The sequence below is a fragment of the Protopterus annectens genome, chromosome 2.part2 (genome assembly GCF_019279795.1).
Source record: "Protopterus annectens isolate FY-2018-M chromosome 2.part2, PAN1.0, whole genome shotgun sequence".
Taxonomy (NCBI): Eukaryota; Metazoa; Chordata; order Ceratodontiformes; family Protopteridae; genus Protopterus; species Protopterus annectens.
The window spans coordinates 568,749,601-568,773,558 of NC_056730.1; the positions used below are offsets into that span (position 1 = coordinate 568,749,601).

Sequence of the window (23,958 nt, forward strand, 5' to 3'; positions counted from 1 at the left end):
GAGCCTTTCGGAATTTGATGTAGTAAGACTTGTGGATCAGCTCCTAGCGGCCAGAGGCATCCTGCCTCCATCTAGGACCTCCCTTCCACCCAGAGCTGAGGGGTTTTCTTCACAGACTCCCACTTATGCTCCTCCTTCAGTCTCTCTGCAGGTATTAGAGCCTTCGACACAGATGTCTATCTGGTGACAGCTTTCTTCGTTTCACTGGTAGATCTTACTGTAGCTCTAGATCGTACTCTGTGGACATTGGCTCAGTCAGAGCCGATCCACCTTTGAGACCATGACTGGTCCATCGGCACCGTGACCCCTAGTATGGCACCATTTTTTTCTATGGCACTGCCTACGGTTCTGGTTGCTCTGACAGCTACGAGTCCTCCCACAGCTCCTCTCCTGGAGACGGGTTCGTCGGAGTCGGGTGTGACCCCAGTTCTGAGGTTGTCCTTCTTGGTTCCAAACTTCCATCCCTCTTCAGGTGGGCCTGCCTTCCAGGTTATGGAGATGTGACATGCCTCAGAAGGCTCACAGCTGGCCCCTTCAGTGCTGGAATGTCACTTACATATGTCCTCTGGTCTTCAGCTGAAACAGTATGCTACATCAATACATCGAGCACCGGAGAAGCAAGATACCCTACCGCAGGGCACCCTTTCTATGGAGTCCTCTTCAGACGTTCCCCCGAAGCCACCCCGTAAGAGACTGTGCAAGAGGAAGCACATTGATTTCCCTGAGGAATCCCTCATGGAAGATGCAGATTACGATGAGGGGGAAGGGTCCCCATGGTTGCCACCTGAAGATGTCTCCTTTGAAGACATATTGGAGATCCTGAAACAGAGGGGTGATTGGAAGGCCACCAACCCTTCCTCTGAGGAAACTGTATGCTTGCAGGCATTCCGTGCTCGACCCTCTACTTCCTGGATGACCCTGCCTGTGGATGAGCTAGTTAGGCTCATCATGCAATGTGCCTGGAAGGCCCCTGATACCATTGAGCCTATCCCCTGGAGACCGGACAAAATACTATCACCCCCAGAGGATCAACCCCATTGTTCCAAAGGCTTGGCAGTGGAAACTATGGTGGTGGTGGTAGCAACAAGGAAAGAACTCGCAGAGGAGAGTCCTGCTGTCCATCCTGCAAACATGGAGTCTCGGATGATGGACAGAGTAGAGAAGTGGGTGTATGCCTCAACGACCTTTGCCATATGGTCCTTGAACTATTTGGCACATTTCACCCACCTCCGGAGAGACCTGATCACTGAACTCTCAGGATCATTAGCAAGAGCAGTGTCTGACGAGGTACATGACAAAGTTGCCTCGCAGCTTGCTACCCTGGAGTCCATTTCTAACTTGCCCATGCAGTTGATTGCACACACAACCGAAGGGGCAGCCAGAGCAGCAGGGTGTAGGCTTTATGAGACATCACACCTGGATGCACTTGTGCGATTTTGCGGACCCCTTTAAGTCTTCCTTCCTCAATGCTCATTGATATTTCCTGTCTTTTTGGGCCAAAAGTTAAGAACACGCTAGCCAGGTATGAGAAGGATGACAAGACCCTTTCTGCTGTAGGCGTATGTTTTTCCGCTCCCCAACAATTCTACTCTAGGAATCAGTGGAGTGGAAAGATGTGGTTCAAGAAGTCTCAAGGGCCTTTCCATGACACACGTGGTGATTTCCCCCCCCAGGGCAGAGGGGGGAATTCATCAGGAAGACGCCTTCGTCGTGGCAGAGGGGGCCAGGGTAACCAGGGGTCTAGGGATTACTTCTCTGGGCAGCCCTACTAGCGGTGGTGAAGAGCGACCCAATTACTTACCTCTGGAAGCAGTCTTGGGAAGATTCTCTCTTCAACATGTAGCCTGGTATTCCATAATGAATTCTTGGGTGCAGAAGATAATGACCAGAGGTTGCCACATCTCTTTCGATCTTTGCCTGAGGCCACAAAAGCGAATCATCGACATTCCACCCAGTCAGAGGGACGCAGCAGCACAAGAAATCTGAAATCTGCTCCAAAAAAAGAGTCATCCAGACAGTCCCACCAGACCACATAGAATCCGAATTCTACTCAAGATTATTTTTAGTGCCAAAAAAGACAGAGGACTGGAGGCCACTTTTAGACCTCAGCATCCTAAACAAGTTTGTCAAACAGACCAAATTCTGGATGGTCACGGTTCAGTCTTTCCTTTCGTTTTTGGTAAAAGATGACTGGATGTGCCCGATAGATCTTCAGGATGTGTATTACCACATAAAAATTGACAAAAGCTACAGAAGATATCTCCGCTTCCGGCTGGGAGCCAATCACTACCAATTTCGAGCGCTGCCCTTTGGTCTTTCCACAGCCCCCAGAGTGTTCACCAAATGTATAGCAGTAATAACAGCTCACTTGAGACTGCAAGGATTCTGGGTCTTTCCATAGCTGGACGATTGGCTCCTTAGCGCCCCCAACAAGCATCTACTGCTTTAGGCCTTACACTACACTTTACAGCTAACACGACTCCTAAGGATGTCAATAAATGAAGAGAAATCAAAACTAGAGCTCACTCAATGGCTTACTGAGGTGCATCTCATGATACATATGCAATAGGGCATGCATGCTTTGACCACTTTTTTTTTCCAGAAGTGTTGGTGCTAGATATTCAGTGATGTAGATTTAGTAGGTTAAGTACAAATGTCACTGTGTTTTTGGATCACATTGTACCCAACTAATGGAAACATGCGCCATGTTAGAAATAAATATTTCTTAAAATGGAATCTGGGAGAAAAATTGAGAATGAAAAAAAAAAAAAGATTCTTTCATAGGGAAAAATACAGTATGATATGCACAAAGGTCAGCATGTACACTCAAGTTTCAAAATTAAACTGATGTAGTTGCACCAAAAGATCTCTTCAAGGAGAAGCAAAGTTTCTAAGTGACTTTAATCTTGCTTTGTGTTTATCATTTTGGCTCTTTTGTATTTAGTGTGGAAATATGTATACATGTGTGTGTGTGGTTCATATCTGAACTACATGGGAGACAGTTATGTTTCATTGAGATTTTCATAAGTACAATTCATTTCAGGCTATTTCTGGATGTAATGGTCATTTCCCATTTCCCAAACACTTTGCTGTAGTGTTTTATGTTTTATCATTTCATATTTGCTGTTATTTTTCATATATTGGTACTGTTTTCATGAACTCTTGGTGGACAATTTATTTGCTTGTGTGTGATTGTCTTGCAGGACTGAGTTTACACAGTGTGGTAGTATTTCAGTCACTGGCATTGGGTTGCTGAACAGTGTATTTGAAGTTTTTGCTCAAGCATTTCTTAACCAGGCTGGCAGAAGGGTAAGTTTTTTTTTCTTTCCTGAGGATGAAATGATGTTTTTGCCAAGTCATCTATAAATGTACATAATCATTTGTTTAATAGTCCATATTTGTATGAGTAAGATGTAAGACTGATACAGGGTGGGCAGTTTTCAACCACAGCCAGGACAAATACTAATAATGATGTAGTAGACAAATACGAGTATATTCAATGAGAAACAGGATGCATACATTCAGTCTGAATAACGATCCTTATAAGCTTACAGATTTGGGTGCATGTCGTAAGTGTGATTGCAATAAGTTGCTAACCTTGCACTGTCGAGAATGGAATTGCAAGTGAGGGAATGTATACCAGCTATAAGGTTGCAGTATCCTAAGAGCATTCTCCCTACTCTGTGGTACAGTTATCTCTAATTCAGTATTTATAGTTTGTAATGCAGCAGTCAGTATAGGACAATGCCCCCCCCCCCCAAAAAAAAAAAAACTTTACTATTTATTGCTTTAAGTTTCAAAAATCCCTGTTTATTGTGGTAGGGGGAATTGCATTTATGGTTCTTATGCTTATTATGGGGAGCTCATAAATCTACACTTTTGCATGCTGTGTCATGGTAAGTACTTTTTTCTTATTCAAAACGCTGGAATTTTGGGTTTGAGATAAGAAGCTTTAGCAGTCATTTGACATGTCCCACAGTTTGCATCCCGTCTTAAGATATGTAATGGGATGCCAATGCCTCGAATGTCACTTCATGCATTTTCAAGTATAGTAGTCATGACTTAGAAAGCCAGTAAGTCAAAATATGTGAACAAACTGTCCAGGGCTGCAGCAGTAAATAAACAAGTGGTCAGGAAAAGAGGAACACCTAGTTCAGTTTAGTGTCATTTCCCAAAATTTCTTAAAGCATCTTTTAGTAACTTTTGGTAACAGAGGATAATATACATGTTCTTTTTAATAATTTTTCCAGAAACAGTATAGCTCATTTCCCTAAAGCTTATCAAGTAGGTTTAGTATCTTAGAGGTTTGGCTTCAAGAAACTATAAGACTTGTGCCTAAGGCATAAGGGCAGCTTGACATAGGTTCATAGGTTGGTACTAGGCTATCAGCCCTAGGGCCTATACAAGCCTAGCCATAACAATTCCCTGGCTATTTCTTCCCACATTATTTACTTTCCTGGACCCCTGTCTAGCAGGGCGACTGACGTGATCCCTGGGGTGAATTTCCTTTCTCCCATCCAATCGTCAAGGTTCCTCTTGAAGAGGTCCAAAGAGGCACTCTGCTTGACATGTATGGGCAATCTATTCCAGAGTCTGGGGAGTCTCTGGGTCAGGAACCTATCCCTCCAGCATGTTTTGTTTATTGTGATGACAAGGTTTAGATCCCTGGGCGTGTAGCTCTGAGGGATTGGGATTTCTTTAAGTGTAGCATGTCCAACAGCTCTGGGTTTGACATGGCCTTGTATGTTAAGCAGAGATCGCCTCTGAGTAGGCGATATGCGACAGAGTATAGCTGGAGTTTTTTAAGGCGGTCAGCATAGGGCATCTGCTTTAGGCCTGTGATTCTTTTAGTGAGGTATTTCTGAGGCCTTTCCAGTTGTTGCAGATGTCTTGAGAGGTACATACCAAATGGGGCGTTGTATTCTATAATGGGTCTAATGAGGGATGAGTACAGTGGGACAATGACCTCCTTTTTTCTGGATGAAAAGCCCTTTGTGATGAGGTGTGCCACATAGAAGGAATTCCTGACTGTTGTGGCAATGTGGTTATCGAAGGTGAGACCACTGTCCACCTGTGTCCCTAAGTCTCTTATCACACTTTCTGTGTTTAGTGTACTGCCACCTATATGGTAATTCATGGATACATGTTTTTTCCCAAAGGGGATAACAATACATTTCTTGGCATTGAGCTTGAGCCCATGGCTCTGGCACCAAGCATCTGTTTCTGTAAGGCCCTTTTGTAGAGTATCCACATCATTTGGGGATTCAATAATGGCTCTAGTTTGCAGTCATCTGCAAACTTTGTTAGCCAGAGTCCCTTAGTGTTGACCTGTACTTCAGAGAAGTAGATGCCAAACAAGAGCGGCCCCAGGACTGAACCCTGAGGTACTCCACTTGTCTGGAGATGGATTTGGAGTCGGCTACTTTTACAGTGTGGGTTCTATCAGTAAGCCATTTAGCAACCCATTGGGTGACATAGGGATTAATGCCCAACTTAGTAAGTTTATCTATGATTCCAGAGTGGGGGATGGTGTCAAAGGCCTTGGCAAGGTCTAGATAGGCTGTGTGGACCATCTTACCCTTGTCCATGGCTCTGGAGACTGATTCAAAGAAGTCAATCAGGTTCAGGAGACATGCAAAAAATTTCCAGGATATTAACTTCTTTCACTCATTTTCCATAATACACTGTGCCCTCCTGCATCTTTTGTTCCTTCTCTTCTCAGAACTGTTAAGGTACATTATATGGCTATAGATTACTGTTTTGTGTGTTGATAATGATTTTGATGGTTACTGGATTAAGTGGTGCAATCCCTCCTTATCCTACTTTGTATGGTTGTCATTCTTTTGTGTTTGAAAAAGCACTCCTTTCCTTTCTTTTATTTGTCTTTGTTTATCTTTAGGAGTTATTGTGTGTTGTGGCCCTCATATGCAGTCACAGTAAGTTGGATGTTTTTTTTTTTTTTTTAGAGTGGCTATATGTTGCAGTTCTTGGTCTTGACGATACTGGAGAGTGCTTGAAGACACTGGAAAGTTCACTATTTTTTTCTTTTGAGTTCATATTTTACTACTAGGCTGTCTGCCCTTGTGGAATATTTTAAGCCTAGCCAGTTACCCTATTTAAGAATCAGACCCTGCAAGTTGTATTTGTAAGGTAAACACCTTAATCATTATGTCAACGTCCTCCCCCAAAACGGTCTATACATGAGAGCATTATCTCATCACAACACAAAGGGATTACGGTCATCTAGACCTGCAGTTATCTAGCTATGAGCAATTTGTCCAGTATGTAATTATTAATTGTACAATAAAAAGCTTTGCATTCAAAAACATGCATAGCAATTGAATAGACCAATCACTGTTCATGTTGTAAATTGGGCATTTTTCTCAGGAAAAAGTCGGGCTGCTGAACAAAACTTGCTGCTGCAGTTAATTCAGATGTGAAAACTGCAAATGGAAGTGCCATAGTTAATTGCTGCTACTTTCCATGCACTTTGCGAAAAGAAGCAAGTGCAAATAATTTCCAATTCCCAGCGACTCGGGAAGCACTAACACAAATAAATGTGAATGTTACTTATGCATTCATTTACATATTTATTTACTGGCACAGTTTGGCTCAGTCAGCAGAAGCAAACTCCTTTTCATTGGATGACCGAAGAAAAAAGCTCAATAAATGAGTATGAAAGAAACAAAGTAAAACAAAAAAGTTAAAATAATTTTACTAGTTAATGTTATACAGAGTAAACCTGCTGACACATAGAAGCAAAAGAAAGAGAAAATCCTACAGATTTATAATTGCACTGATAATTTATTACAATTGCATATGCAAAGTAAATTCATGCTAGATTAGTTTTAAAAATCAGTCAAATTCATATACAACTACATAGCAGATTCAGAGCACAGTAGGGATAGTGGATGTTCTTCATTCCACATTGGTGCAGTCCTAACTATTGGGTAGTCCGCTGTCCCAGTCGGCCCGAATACCAAAGTATATGGCTGACGTCGGTCAAGGCGCATTAGACTGACGTCAGTACGTCAGGGTACTAATGCGCATGACCGACGTCATATCCTCAGTCTTTTTTGCCGCATGGTCCGATGCAGAAGCAGTTTTGCGAGTGCAGGTTGGCGTTCTGAAAGTTTCTGAAGTCAGAGTTTCAGACCGAATCAAAGTTGGCTAAGTACCCCGTTGGGGAATATTTTGTTTTTTTCTTGCCTCAGTATTTAACCGGATGTGAGAAAAAGTGAATAACTGTATTTCTTGTGGGAAACAGATACCTCATAGGGATTACCATACTTTGTGTATACCTTGTTTAGGGCCTGAGCACGACGTTGTTGGATGCCGCTCTTGTGCTACATTTAACAAACGCACTATTAAGAGAAGGTTAGACTGTGCCAGGTTAGTTTTTGGGAAGCGTTGTAATTATAAAATGCCGTCGGATGCTCCGACGCCCGCTTCGGCCAAAAAGCGCAAGGACAAAGCAGCAAAGCCTAGAGTGGAAGAACCGGCAGTCCCGGACGTCGGTTCTTTAGAAGGCTCAGTGGAGCCGGAGGTTCTGCCAGGAGTTTCTTTGGAGTCTCAGGGAGAGACTTTACTGTTACAAGATGTGTCCTCTCAGGAAGTAGGCCAGGCTGAAGGGGCTTCTCAGGTGGCTGTTCTTCCCTCTCTTCCTAAGGTGGTTAGAGCCTCCCCTTCTGTTTCCAAGGCTTCTTTGAGAGGCAGGCCAAGTTTAGCTTCAGTGGGGGTTTCTCCTAGTGCTTCAGGGTCTTTGCCTAAGAAACATATGCTTAAAATGGCAGAGGATTTGATTACTATGATTAGAGGTTCTATGCCCCCTCCTGATAAGAGGCCTAGGGTGGAACCTGAGTTTGAGAGTTTTGAGCAATGTTCGGAGGCTTCTGAGTCTTCGGCTGAAGACTTGCAGGAGTATCCTCCTTATTCGGATTCTGATGTGGATGATTCTACTCCTTCAGCTTCTCCTCCTGAGGATTTTTCATTTTCAGAGACTCTGCATTCCATGAGGGAGCATTTTAAATGGGAAGGTCAAGATTTCTCTGATTCCAGGAAGAGGCTTAGGGAATTCTTGTTTTACCCCAGCATAGGCCTTTAGCTATACCTCCTGTTCTGAATGTGGTGGAAGATGTTTTGCAGAGGCTTCCGTGAATCCTGATTCTTTGCCTCCTGCCCCAGTTAAACCGGATAGGTATTATAGGGTGCCTGAAGCTCATAAGTATCTTTTTAAGAGTCCTAGGGCAGACCCGGAAACTGTCTCTCAGGGGCCTAAAGGTGTGAAGGCCTCTGTTGTTAAAAATCCTGTTCCTCCTGATAAAGAGGCAAGGGCTTTGGATAGATGGGGAAAGAAAGTGTATACTTCTTCCACTTTAGCCACGAGGGCGTTGAATTGTCAGTTTCACATGTTAAAATATCAGAATTATCTCCTTTCACAATTGAAGTCTAAGGTGGATGCTCTGGCAGAAGGTATTGAGTGTAAAGAGTTGCAGGATTTAGTTCATGTGTCTGAACAGGTGGGTAAGCATTCCTTGCAGTGTGGTTTTGATGCTGTGCAGGCCTCCTCGAGGGTGGCTGCCACTGGTTCTGTTCTTCGCACGCACGCCTGGTTGAGGGATCAGAATTTAGCTGAGCATGTTAAAACAAGGATTTTGGATGCTCCTTTACAGTCTGATGTGTTGTTTGGTTCGCCTGTGGAAGCAGTTTTAAAGAAAATGGAGGACAAGGCTAAGTCTATGCAAACTGTTAAGGATTTTTGCAGGTTCAGCCTCCAAGTTTAGTAGAAATTGGCCTACTAAGGGATGGACATATCCTGCTTATGATTCCCAGTCTAGGGGTAGGTCTAGACGTGGTAGGGGCAGAGCTCAAGGTTCTTTTAGGCCTAGAACAGGAGTTCACCTGCTCAGTCTTCTGGTGAGGGCAGGGGTCAGTCCTTTCGTAAACAGACCCAATGACCTACCTTTTCAGCTGCCAGTACATTCTCGCCTGGCAGCACCTTTGGGAGGAAGGCTGGCTCTTTTCAAAGAAAATTGGGATTTAATTACCCAAGACAGATGGGTTTTGGATATCATTCACCACGGTTACAGGTTTTATTTCCATACCTTGCCTCCTTTCAAAGGCATGCCAGACATTCCTCCTCTACAAAGAAAAGAGGCTCACAAGCAAATTTCTCTGTTGCTCCAAATAGGGGCCATTCAGCCAGTTCCTGTGCCAGAAAGGGGCCTAGGATTTTATTCTCGCCTGTTCCTAGTACCAAAGAAGGGGAACACGTGGAGACCAATTTTGGATTTATCTATCCTCAACACTTATCTGGACATTCCCAAGTTCAAAATGTTGACGTTACAACAGCTTTTACCTCTGCTGGGCAAAGATCACTGGATGGTAACTTTAGATCTCAAGGAAGCTTACCTTCATGTGCCTATCAGACTAAGTTGCAGGAAGTATCTGCGTTTTCGAGCTGGAAATACTCATTATCAGTTCTCTGCATTGCCCTTTGGCTTATCTACTGCGCCCAGAGTATTCACAAAGGTTCTGGCTCCAGTGATAGCTTACTTCAGGCTAAAAGGAATTCAAATCTATCCTTACTTGGACGACTGCCTGATTCTGGCTCAAGAACAGGAAGACCTTTTACAGCATTTGGAATTTGTGATAGCAGTGCTAAGATGCCTAGGGTATTCTGTGAACGAAATAAAGTCCAGTCTAGTACCCTCTCAAGACATGTGCTTTCTGGGTGTGAGACTGAATACAGCAGCCCAGATGGCCTTTTAACCCCGGACAAACAAAAGAATCTTTCCAGTTACTTCCATCAACTATCTCTTCAGTCCGGGCTGACTGCAAGGACAGTCCTTCAAGCCTTAGGGTTCATGGCATCTTGTATTCTGGTGCTTCCCAATGCCAAACTGCATATGAGGAAGCTGCAATGGTATCTCAAAATGTATGGACACAGCACTGCCAGGATTTGGACACTGTCATTCAAATAATACCTTGCATTCAAAAGGAATTTTGTGGTGGGCTCAGGAATGTCACCTAAACAAGGGACTCTCTGTGACCCGGCCAGAGGCGAGTCAGATTCTAACGACAGATGCCTCAGACATTGCTTGGGAGCTCATCTAAATGGAAAGTGGATACAAGACAAGTGGCCTGCCAGACTACAGCATCTACATATCAACATGAAAGAGATGTTAGCAGTCCAGTTTGCATTAATGGCTTTCAAGGAGTTACTTCTTCCAGGGCAGGTGTTGATTCTAACAGACAACACAACTGTCATGTGGTACATCAACAAACAAGGGGAACACATTCTTACCCGTTGTGCAGGCAAGCAATGATTTTATGGGAGACTGCTCAGCTTGCAACTAACTCTTCAGGCAAGGTTTCTGCCGGAGCACAGAACTCCTTAGCAGATGTGTTAAGCAGACAAATCATGGATCCCCACGAGTGGAAACTGGATCTTCATGTATTTCAAAAATTGACAGTGTCATGGGGAACTCCAGACATAGATCTGTTCGCTTCTCCACTAAACCACCAGCTGCCAAAGTTTTGCACAAAGAGGTTTCATCACACAGCTTGGAAAGTGGATGCTCTTTCTTTCAGTTGGAAAAATCTTCATGTGTATGCCTTTCCACCTCTGCCTCTTCTCCCAAAGGTGCTCCTAAAGGTCAGACAAGACAAGCCAAGGATGATTTTAATAGCTCCAGATTGGCCTCGGCAACACTGGTACCCATTACTGAGGAGTCTGGTAAGGAAGCCTCCATGGCCTTTACCTTTGCTTCCACACCTGTTGTCTTAGAGGGACGGTCACCTGCTCAATGTCAAGCTTCACTCTCTTCATCTAACAGCCTGGCATATTCTGTTTTGAAACACAGCAGGTCTCAACTTCCGCAACAAGTTTTAAATGTGATTATGGAAGCCAGAAGACCTAGTACAAGGAAAGTGTATGCAGAAAAATGGAAGAGATTTTTATTTTGGAGTGCAGCAAACAATTTGGAGATTTCTGAGCCTAATTTGAGTGTGGCTCTTCAATATCTTACTGAGTTATTGGACAAAGGTTTGTCTTTCTCTTCCATTAAGATTCATGCTGCAGCAATTTCAGCTCACTATGATTGTGACCCACCATTGTTTTCGCATCCTTTGTTCAAGCAATTTCTTAGAGTGGCAAAGAATATAAGACCCCCGTAGAGCTCCTACTCCTGCTTGGGATCTCAATTTTGTGTTGGAGAAGCTTACTCTACAACCTTTTGAGCCTGCGGCTACTGCTGAATTGAAATACTTGTCATGGAAGACTGCTTTTTTGTTGGCCATTACTTCTGCAAGAAGGGTTTCTGAATTGCAGGCCCTTATGGCGGTTGAGCCTTTTTTGATTTTCCATAAGGATAGGGTATCATTACGTACTAATCCTTCCTTTATGCCTAAGGTGGTTTCTAGTGTGGCTTTAAACCAAACTATTCATTTGCCTACTTTTATGCAGATCCCCAAAATAAAGGGGAAAAGATTTTGCATACTTTAGATGTGCACAGGCAATTGCGTTATTATTTAAGCAGGACTAAGGATTTTAGGCAGTCTCAGCAGTTGTTTGTTTCTTTTGCTTTGAGTTCTCAGGGCAAGCCTGTGTCAAAGCAAACTATTTCTAGGTGGATTGGGTTTTGCATTGCATTTTGTTATTCCCATCATGGCAAGGAGATTCCAGCTGGGATTAGGCCTCATTCCACTAGGGCTACTGCCACTTCAACAGCATTTCTAAGGGGTGGCAACTAAGGATATTTTGGAGGCAGCTACTTGGAGTTCAGTGCATACTTTCTCTAAGCATTATCACCTTCCTCTCTACTCTAAATCTAGGGCTGGTTTTGCCACAGCTATTTTGCAAGGCATGTTGTCAGCTCCTGCTTCTTTATGATTTGCCAGCCTCCCTTACCTCTGCTTTGGGATTCTACCCAATAGTTAGGACTGCAGCAATGTGGAATGAAGAACATAGTACAGTTTTGTACCTACCATAAATGTAGATGTTCGAGGATCCACATTGCTGCAGTCCAATTTACCCTCCCTCCTTCCCCTCTGTGTTTAGGGGTGGTTGTGTAGGTGAGGTTATACTCTGGTATTTTTGTATATATTGTACATATTTTTGGTGCAGGAATGTTTGGAGTTTTTGGTTTTGGCCTTGTCTTTTTAGGGTCTTCTGACATCTGGGGCAAGAAAAGACTGAGGATATGACGTCGGTCATGCGCATTAGTACCCTGACGTACTGACGTCAGTCTAATGCGCCTTGACCGACGTCAGCCATATACTTTGGTATTCGGGCCGACTGGGACAGCGGACTACCCAATAGTTAGGACTGCAGCAATGTGGATCCTCGAACATCTACATTTATGGTAGGTACAAAACTGTACTTTTTAATGTAGTGCAGAGCATAAATAGGGATAGTAGAGAGGAGTTCTCAGGTAACAGCAAGATAGACTGTGTAGAGAGTAGGGAAAGAGAGAAGACAGAGAGTGGGTTTGGGGAAAAAAAGGAAAGAAAGTAGAGTGGGAAAAATTGGGGAAGGAACAGACAGCAAGATAGAGCAGGAAAGGACAGAGGAGTCGCAGAATAAGGCTGGTAGGAAGCATTTAAGTGTGGAGTACGAGTAAGATAAGAGAAAGGAGAAACTGAATGAAGGAAGGCCTGCCAGATGTTAACTTTAATAGTTTTATAAAATATCATGTGACTGAGGAGAGAAGAGAGAGGAAAAGCTGTCTATAAAGAAAGGGTCATTATTCAAGAGCATGCATGACCACTGGATGAGGATGTTTCATATACAGCCAACCCTAGGTTCAGTACAGATTCAACAACAAGACTGACTCAAATTTACACAAGGTGACAGTGGGTACGCTCACACACTTAGTAGCACAGTGCTGTTTGGGATGCACTCTGATTCTAACCACAGAAGGCCATAGTGTGCATGCTCATAAACTTAGATGTACAGAACACATTGTAATGGACTCCTATTGTAAACACACAGGTTTACAGCTATGTACATCTTAACTGTCAGTATACATGCACATCATACAGGTTTACTACAAGATACCTGTATGTGGCCCGCAAATGATATATCTGCGTCTGTGCTGTGTGATACACATGCATACATATACATGAAGTACTGCCATATATATGTGAAATATACACAATCATGCATGTGTGGAAGTGACAGACAGTTGCTTAACTGGGACACACAGGTGGATGCAAAGTACAGCATGTGTCACACACTTTGCTGCCCTGAAAGGCATACATTGATATCAGGTTGTGGACAGTGGCATTATACTTTTAGGTTCATAGTTGGAACAGTGACAGGTGCAAGCATAATATGTGAGCCCCATTGTCTAATGGTACTGAGGTGCAGGTGTCAAGATGACCTCTCCCGGCTGTGTTAGCAGTTGTCATTATTAGCAGGACTGCTCCACTAAGTATATCTGACATTGGTCATCTACACAATGTCTGCTGCTTAGATGTAGCATTTGATACCAAGCACTGTACTGCCACTCGCAGTGATATCATGGTAAGAGTGGCAACTGCTTGACCAAAACAATGAGCCAGTGCTGTAATTATGAGGTTGTCCAGTGTCTGTCATTCCAGGATGGCATGACTGAAAGAAGACAAGCCTTTGTCACAGATCACATGCATCTATGATTCAAGGGAGTGTGGATAATACCTGGGTCGCATTTACCCATATAGTGCCATTCCAAGACAAATGTCCCAAACACAGAAGTAACACCCTGTCACCTACAAGACAATTGCATTGGATGCTTATGGTAACCAGTGCTAGATGTGTGGCTTTCGTAATCCATTTGCTCAATGTAGAACCTACAATGGGGAATACTGACAGCTGTGCAGTGAGGAACACCTGGCTGAAGGCTCTGTAGTGCACAATAGCACTACCACCATATAACTCAGATCCAGACATGGCCATAATACTGGTATGGACCACCCCAGGTGGTGGTGTCCACATATTTATAAAGGCTACTCACAAGTAAAGACCACTACTGCAACATAATTCATCACAGATGAGTCAGGTACAGGTGACAGTGGCAAAAGCTGCATTCTAGGTTGTATCCTCATATACAACCACCACCATTTCCTCAGACTAGCAACACACATCCATAAATGTGGTATGAAATATTATGGTACAACACCAAATAACCTTCGACTGGTGGACTGTACCTAGCCCTACATCAACTGTGCAAAGTATCCATGTAGTGACACAGTTGCATAATGTGTTATGCAATGCAATAATACCAGTGTTTGTAACCAGGTCAGTTGTACACATACCAGGGTCCCTCGGATGTTGTCAGCATTAACACAGTTGACTGTTGCTGTACACCAGTAATCAAAACCCTCATGGTTGGATATGACCTAGATGTACCTGCCCTGGATATGTACATTCCACACTTGTACAACATAAATGAAAATACCATAGCTGTTGTTGTCCTTTGTACATACAGGTGGCTACATTCATTACACACTTGCACATGGAAGATAGGTCCATGACTGCTGAATGCTAACAGTACATAAGGTTTGATATCTATGTTGACAGAGGTAATATTCCCTCTCTACTAGTTACCCATGACACCTATCATATCATACAGCAATCCATGTGGCATGTATGTCATTAGACATGTCCACCAAATGCAATGCGTACAAACATACCCAAATAACAGGATCGTAGGACCTACACACATGTCCTGTATTGACAGACTCGGGGAAATACAGATGTCCTTCATGGATGCATCTGCAGTCATAACAACTGGGTTGTCCTGTTGTCAGGCAGCCCTTCGGTCGGCCGGATTCCAAAGTCTGGGTCCGGCTTCGGCTGATGTCGCACTTCACCCGACGTCATCTCTGCTGGTCTTTGGGTATAAAGGCATCAGCCGACGCCATTTTCCTCAGTCTTTCTTGCCGCGTGGCGCCCGAAGCAGAAGCTGTTCGCAAGTGCCGGTCGGTCAGATCCAGAGATTACTACTACCGAATACTACTTCGAAGACTTCTAAAAAGCTAAGTACCCCGTTGGGGACTCTTTCTTGCCTCAGCCGATGTCAGAAAAAGTCAATAACTGTTTAACTTGTGGGAAACAAATACCTCATAAAGATTTCCACTCTTACTGTTTGCCTTGCTTAGGCCCAGACCACGACGTAGCAGTCTGTTCGGCCTGCACTTCCTTCAACCGACGAACACTAAGGCGTCGGTCGGAGTTTGCTGAACAGTTTTTCGGCTCAGACTTTGCGTATATTATGCCGTCGGATCCTCCGACTACCCAAATTATTAAAAAAACGCAAGGAAAAAGACCGACACTCGCAGTCCGCGGTTTCGGCCGAAACCACTGTGAAGCAAGCCGCGAGTGTCTCGGTTTCGGCCGAAACCGAGAAAACTGGTCAATCTCCAGCCGAATCCATGGCTACTACTGAGGCTCCTGCTACCTTACCTGAATCGGCCTCAGAAATTTTGCCTACAACCGTGGTTTCTACTGATTTATCAGACACCATCCCTTTGGATATCTCTACCCCAGCACGTGGTGCTGCTAGACCCCCTGCAGCCATGTCTATCAAGGCCTTTGCCAGGGCCAAAGCAGCCAAATCTGCTAAGGCAGTGCCTGTTAAACCTCCCTCACACAGGCCCACTTCTAGTTCACAAATGCTTACTCTGGCAGAAGATTTAATATCCTTAATTAGGGGATCCCAATCTCACCCAGACAGGGCCTCTCAGCCCCTGAAAGAGACCTAGGACAGAGCCCCGAGCCAGTGTCCTCTGAGGCTTCTGGATGACTCCGACATTTCAGAACAGCCAAAGGACCCTTTTTCTACATATGAAGACTCCGATGCTGAAGAATCCATTCCAGCTGCCTCGCCACCAGAGGAATTTTCCTTTGGGAAACCTTGCATGCCATGAGAGAACAATTCCAATGGCAGGGACAAGATTTCTCAGACTCAAGAAAAAGGCTTAGGACCTTCCTACACTTACCACAACATAGGCCCTTAGCTATACCTCCTGTTTTACCTGTTGTGGATGACGCATTTAATGATGTCTGCACTGCTCCTGATTCTTTACCTCCTGCCCCTGCCAAACCTGATAGATATTACAGGATACCTGACACTCATCACCACCTATACAAGGCCCCACTGGCAGACCCCGAAACTATTTCCCAGGGGCCTAAGGCAGTAGCCTCAACCACAGCAAAAAACCCTATTCCTTCAGAAAGGGAATCCAGGTCCTTAGACAGATGGGGGAAAAAAGTTTACACCTCTGCTACTCTCTCAGCTAGAGCTTTAAACTGTCAATTTCACATGATCCAATACCAAGAGTTTATGCTTGATCAGTTAACTAAGAAAGTATCCTCTGATGAATCTTTAGACAAGAAATATGTATTAGAAATGGTAAATAACATACAACAGGTTAGTAACCATTCCTTAAAATGTGGCTATGATGCACTGGAGGCTTCATTTAGATCAGCCATGACTGGCACAGTGATAAGAAGACATGCATGGCTGAAAGAACAGGTCTTACGGATCATGTTAAAGCAAAGCTATTAGATGCTCCCATGGATAAGGCCAGTTTATTTGGTACACCTGCCCAGCAGGTAATGAAGAAAATGGAAGAAAAGGCAAAATCTGTACAGACAGTTAAAGATTTCTTACAGGTTCAGCCCCAAGGTTTAGCAGAAACTGGCCTGCCAAAAATTGGTCCTTTCCTGACTCCACAAGATCCCAAAGGGGCAGAAACAGACGATCCAGAGGCAGAAATCAATCCAGAGGAGGTGCCTACAGAGGACGACAGTGGCAAGGTAATAACAGAGGCACAGACACAACCACTGCCACTGCAACAGGACAATCACAGTGACTTGACTCTAACTCCGCCTACCAGGGAGCAAATAGCAGCACCATTAGGCGGAAAGTTAGCCTTATTTCAAAAATTGGCACTATATCACAAAGGACAAGTGGATTTTGCAAACCATAGACCAAGGCTGCCGGTTCCACTTCCACACCTTGCCAGTAAAAAGAGGAATGCCAAACCTGCCTCAAAATCAAAAGATAGAAGCTCTACAGCAGATAACGAAATTATCCAAGATGAGAGCTGTGGAAAGAGTACCAATAACAGAACAGGGCAAAGGATTCTACTCCAGACTCTTCCTAGTACCAAGAAAAGAAAAAAGTTGGAGACCTATTCTCGACCTGTCCATCTTAAACACATATATCATTGTCCCAAAATTCAAAATGCTGACCCTACAGCAACTTCTTCCCATGCTGGGCAAGGAGTGTTGGCTGGTAACTCTAGATCTCAAGGAGGCATACCTGCACGTCCCCATTCGACCCAATTGCAGAAGATACCTCAGATTTCTTGCAGGATCAGAGCATTATCAATTCTCAGCATTGCCCTTTGGCTTATCTACTGCGCCCAGAGTATTCACAAAATGCCTGGCATCAGTAATCGCTCACTGCAGACTACAGGGAATCCAAATTTATCCATACCTGGACGACTGCCTGCTACAAGCGGACAACAAAAGCAAGCTGACAACAGATTTACAAAGGGTCATTTACTTGCTACAAGCCCTGGGATACACAGTCAACTTACAAAAGTCAAGGCTGATACCATCCCAGACAAGAACATTCTTGGTGCGGAATTGGACACAGTAAAACAAATGGCATTCCTAACTACAGAAAAACAAAAGAACTCCTCTTTACTTCTTGGCATTAACAAGACAGAACAAACTAACAGCAAGAAAAGTTCTGCAGGCCTTGGGCTTCATGGCATCATGCATAATCTTGGTACCACATGCCAGACTGCATATGAGAAAACTACAGTGGTACCTAAAGAATTTATGGTCTCAACACAGGCACAGCCTAGAAGCAGAAATACCATTAATCCCATGCCTAAAACAGGAATTCCTCTGGTGGGCCCAAGCATGCCAGTCAAACCCAGGCCTACCCTTCCACAAGTTTGAACAAGCCAAACCATCACAACAGACGCCTCAGACCTAGGATGGGGGCACATGCTGGACAAATGCGTACAAGGATTGTGGACTCGGGACCAGCTGCACTTGCACATAAACCAAAAAGAAATGCTGGCAGTAAAACTGGCAATCCAAAAATTCAGACCATTCCTCAAAGAAGGCCATTTGATGATAAGGACAGACAACACCACAGTCATGTGGTACATCAACAAACAGGGAGGCACTCATTCATACCCCCTATGCAGAATGACTTTGGACCTTTGGAATCTGGCTCTCAGCTACAACATCCAGTTACAGGCAATATTTGTACCGGGAAAAGAGAACACCCTAGCAGACATGTTAAGCAGAACCACCTTGGATGCTCACGAATGGATGCTACACCCAGACATCTTCAAGACCATCACAAAGAAATGGGGAATGCCACAAATAGATCTATTCGCTTCCCTCTCAATCACCAGCTCAAAAAATTCTGCACAAGGGCATTCCACCCACTTGCATGGAAGGTGGATTCTCTTTCCTTCAGCTGGACAGGTCTGACAGCATATGCATTTCCACCTCTTCCCTTGATACACAAGGTATTACTGAAAATCAAAGAGGAACGTCCAAGGATAATCCTGATAGCTCCGAACTGGCCAAGACAACACTGGTACCCACTGCTGAGGAGCATGTCTCGAGAAAATGTGGTCAATACCCTGATGCCTTTGATGTTAACTCAGAACAACTACAGCATCATGCATCCAAACCTAAAAACTTTGCAGCTGACTGCCTGGAACATCACATAGCAGCAACTAAGCCAGATCTTTCCCAAAGGGTTAAAGACATTATCCTTGAAGCCCGCAGACCTTCAACAAGAAGGAACTATGCAGGAAAATGGAAAAGGTTTGTCATTTGGAGTACTGAAAGAGGAAAAGATGTGTCAATATAGATATTGCAAACATTCTGGAGTATTTGGCAGAGCTTTTACATACAGGCCTGTCCTATTCCTCCATCAAGATACATGCATCAGCTATTTCAGCAGAATACAGCTTTGATCCACCTGTCTTTTCACATCCTCTACTCAGGCAGTTCCTCAGAGGGATCAAGAATGTAAAACCTCCAAGGAAACCACCATTACCAGCATGGGACTTGAACTTTGTGCTAGAAAAGTTGACACTCCCTCCGTTCGAACCAGCAGCAACAGCAGATCTACAGCACCTATCATGGAAAACTGCTTTCCTACTGGCAATTACCTCAGCAAGGAGGGTTTGAACTACAGGCCTTAATGGCAGTACAACCCTTCCTAATCTTCCATAAAGATAGGGTGTCCATGAGAACAAATCCTACATTTATGCCTAAGGTGGTATCCAGAGTGTCTTTAAACCAGGCAATCCACCTACCTACCTTCTTTCCCAATCCACAAAACAGAGGGAAAGAATGCTGCATACCTTGGGCGTACATAGACAGCTACGCTACTACCTGGACAGAACCAAAAGTAACAGAAAACTGACCAGCTTTTGGTAGCCTATGCAACAGGGAGGGAAGGAAAAGCAATTTCCAAACAGACAATCTCCAAATGGATAGGAAATTGCATAAGATTTTGTTACTCCTTCCATGGAAAACCAATTCCACAGAACATAAGGCCTCATTCTACAAGGGCTACAGCCACTACTACAGCTTTCTTACGAGGAGTGGCAACCAAGGACATTATTGAGGCGGCTACTTGGACCTCCGTGCATACATTTGCCAAGCATTATAATTTACCTCTATATTCTAGATCCCGAGCAGGGTTTGCCACTGCTGTATTGCAAGGGATCCTAACCACACCATAATTTTATCATCCTCCTCCCTAGTTGGCTATGGTATTCTACCCAGTTGTTATGACTGCAGATGCATCCATGAAGGACATAGTACAGTTTTGTACCTACCATAAATGTAGATGTCTGAACTGGATAGCATCTGCAGTCAGGATTACCCTCCCTCCTTCCCCTCTGTGGTACTCCTAGGGTATTTATCCTCCTAATAGCTAGCTGGGGGGGGGGGTCTCTTATGGTGTATTTGTTTGTATATATGTACATACATGCTTATTTTTGTGTTTGCCTTCTATCCTTTTGGAAACATTGGCATTTATCCAAAATTTAGCCTTCCAAGAGGGCAACTGGCATCTGGGGCAAGAAACACTGAGGAAAATGGCGTCGGCTGATGCCTTTATACCCGAAGACCAGCAGAGATGACATCGGGTGAAGTGCGACATCAGCGGCGGACCCAGACTTTGGAATCCGGCCGACCGAAGGGCTGCCTGACGACAGGACAACCCAGTTGTTATGACTGCAGATGCTATCCAGTTCGGACATCTACATTTATGGTAGGTACAAAACTGTACTTTATGTTCTGTATGTTCCTGAGTAGTTACAGGTGATATGTCCATGAAATGTACAGCCATGTGTGACCCACAGCTCCGCCATGCATGCTGTGTGCTGTCTGGACAGTAACCTTATTACCACAATAGCCAGGATGTGCTGGGGTGAGATGTTTATAAGCCACAGACCTTGCACATGCTTGAATACGTGTAATGCCTAGCTCAAACAGAGCACATTGCTGGCACTCTTCCAGTAATCATGAGGTGTGTGTGGCAAATATGATGTGTGTATGGCAAATATGATGCGCTCACTGTTGACCATTACAGTGCCCTGGCTTCACAGTGGAACTGTCAACTAACAGTTTGTGGGATCATGACATGGAATATTGCTATGTGTGTGTCTTGCTGATATATGCCGTTGGCATAAATGTACACTTAGCTACTCAGTGAAGGTGGTTGTGTGTCCTACCAGTACATGAATACAACATCCATTATAGTGTAATGCACATCTAGGTTTCACACATGGTGTGGAGAAGGTGTGGAATGTATCCTCTTGCCTGCTAGTCCACTTACTGATGGAGACTGCATATGTGTACATGTATTGATATGTGTTTAGATTCCATGCGTGTGCAGTGTCTGATGTTTGCAGGTGACTGTTGTCTTAGTACATCAAGCAGTTGCAATGCAGCCTCAACATTGCCAACTGTATATGGCGATATGCTCAAAGTACAGTAAGCTGTACTTTAGATATGAAAAGATGTTTGGACATAACTAATAAGTGGTGGGGCTACTTTGCAACCATTTCTACAATGACCTGTGTAACCGCTAAGCTATGGTTTTGTTAATTGAAGGGGAAGACACACAACGTAGAATGCAGTAAGGGTGACACTGAAGGCAAACCTCTTCACACCTGTAACAATAACACCTCCTCTGTGCATATATTGTGCATATATCAGCACAGCTGGCAAAGGAAAGAGTCAGTACGCTTTGTAGTGCGTGCGAACGTGCTGTAACTCTATAATACTTATCATGAGATAGGCAGATGTTTGATTCACAGTACTGGCACATGTGGGTATGTTTGTGTCCATATATGTCATGTATGGTGGGGAATACATCCCAAATGTTTTTCACTCTCCTGTACACTGTTGTAGACATCTGTACAGAATTAAGTGTAGAAAGCAAGACATAGGCAGGGGTTTGAATCTCACACATGTGAAGTGTCTGTATGTGTGTGACATAGGTGTATATCTTTGTGAATGCCACAGTGTGTTTGTGTGTATGTATGGCTGTCTGGTCCCTGGAGTGAGGCTGTATTTTACCATAGTGCAATGATAAGACCCACTCCCCCCATCCACTCAATGCAATCTAGTATCCCTGTTGATGTTATCAATCTTAGAAGGGCATTCTAACTGCCTGTGAACATGTACACCCTGGGGTGAGGCTTGTTGTTCCATAGTCTACTGATGAACCCCCCTCCCCACATACACTCACCATAGTCTAGTATCCCTGCTGATGTCCTCGATCTTAGGCCATTCTGACTACCTGTACATGTGTAATCTCTGTGGCGCATCTTGTAATTGAGTAGTAATATGCTGATGATTTGCACATAGGCAGGGGTTCTCATCCCAACACTGGCAGTTGTGTGTGTGTGTTACTGTGTATGTGAATCCCTGAGTGTGTGGGTGTTTTACTGTGTCTGTGAATCCCTGGGTGTGTTTGTGTGTTTGCATCCTGTAATGAGAGCAGGTATTACTGCTTCCCAGTGAGAAACCACTTTTTTTCACTGGCCTTTACCCTTGTCATCTGCTAAATCACTCTTTTACCTCCTCCCTGCTCCAGGTAACTATACCTGTGATGTCACCCACTATGGATGTGACGGCTCTGGCCACAGTAGCTTACTACACAGCTATCATGCTCTTGGATCATTAGATCAGTAAACATGTTTGGGAGATTATACCTGTGATGTGGAAGCTACAAAGTGCATGCAGGTATTGTCATACAGACCTGTGAGTAGTCTACATTTACATATGGGACACTTAACTGCAAACACTGACATCCCCTGGCACATGCAGTTACACCTGAAAGAGGAAGGCAGAACATCAAGATCAACATGCAGTTACTGTTGTTACACATGATATATACTGTCAAAAGTGCAAAATGCATTCTAAAACTGTAGTACTTGGTATGTCTGCTGCCTGTCAACACTACTCAACAATGGTAATCTACAATTGTCATCTTAGTATATTCACCCTGTGCATCAGACTATATGAGCATGCCCCTGCACCGATGGTGTGGATGATAGGGATGCGGCACAGGCATCATCATATGCACAGGCTGATAATGTTTGCCAGAGGCCTAGGCTGCACCATTGGATGACATCATGTGTGTGGGTTAGGGCCTTTTATCTCATTGGGAGTGTGTGGATGTTATGCGTGTGTGTGTTGAGGTGCCCTATATTTGTTTCTGGCGTGTGTGTGTGTGTATGTATGCACACAGGTCTGGCATGTGGCTTGCCTACACAGGGGTATTATTGACAGCTGCAGACTGTACAGGGCAGGTTTTACAGTTCACGGTGTTTGGCCACAGCCACGTGACCTGCAGCTGCCAGGGGTTGCGCGGCCACTACCAGGCAGAGGTCTATATTGGGTACTGTCTGATGACACATGTCCACTGGAACTGTGTCCCTGTTGGGACCGTCCAGGACCACGTGCACGTGGCCTGCTGTGTCCTGGTGTGGACAGCACAGTACCAGCTGCACTGCTGCTGCTACCGCCACTATGGGAGCGGGCATGTGAAGTAGCATGTTCATGTAGACCTTCAACAAGTGATGTAGCTGGCCTACATCAATGTGCCCGACGTCTCACTTCCACCAGATGTTCCAGCACAGACATTCCACACTCGAGGATCGACATGCCATGGTCAAGGACACCCACCATGTCACCCAATCATCTATCCAAAACATCTGCAAGATGATGATGATCATTTGCAATTGCCTGGATGTTGTCAGTTAAAGAACAGACAGCAGCCCTCTGAAGCCCCAGACCTTCTCTGTTGTGCCATTCAGCACATGCCTGTGCCTCCATTATAGCCTGAAACATGCATCTGGTGACACCAGCTTATGTGCTATGTCTTGCAGGGGCATGTTGGACAGAAGTCCTCCTAGGAGCAGCCCTGGGCACATGCCTGTGTGGGACGTCACCAGTCAGTTGGCTGGGATCATGGTGTGCAGGCCTTCCATAGTCTCCACACATTCCTGTTCTATGCTACCACCCGCCAACTGTCCTTCCACTATTGCCACTGGTGATGGGGCATGTGTAGGCATGAGAACTGTGTGCGGGGATAAGGGGGATACAGGTGGAATGGCAACCAATGGCACATATTCAGCCCCTGACAGCCCTGCCTGTGCCTCAATCATACTTTCATCATCACTGCTTGAGTCTGTATGGACACTAACATCAGGTGGACCTCAGGAGGGCAACGCACCTACATCAACACCTGTGAGGAGCAGACAGGAACTGTACATTACACGTTATACAGCACAGTACAGACACACAGACAGACACACAGACAGACACAGACACAGAGACACATGATATGGCACCCAACAGCATGCAACATGCATGTGATGTGGCAGAAGGCATTCAGCTTAAAT

At 44.5% G+C, this 23,958-nt stretch overlaps 1 protein-coding gene across 1 annotated transcript in view; it reads left to right on the plus strand.

Moving 5' to 3' along the window:
* PRELID2 (PRELI domain containing 2) overlaps positions 1–23,958 on the plus strand; it is a 1,431,605-nt gene that overhangs the window by 947,980 nt on the left and 459,667 nt on the right. Inside the window, exon 5 of the mRNA XM_044064028.1 lies at positions 3,204–3,309. Within this exon, the coding sequence (XP_043919963.1) occupies positions 3,204–3,309 (106 nt within the window). The remainder of the gene's footprint in view (positions 1–3,203; positions 3,310–23,958) is intronic.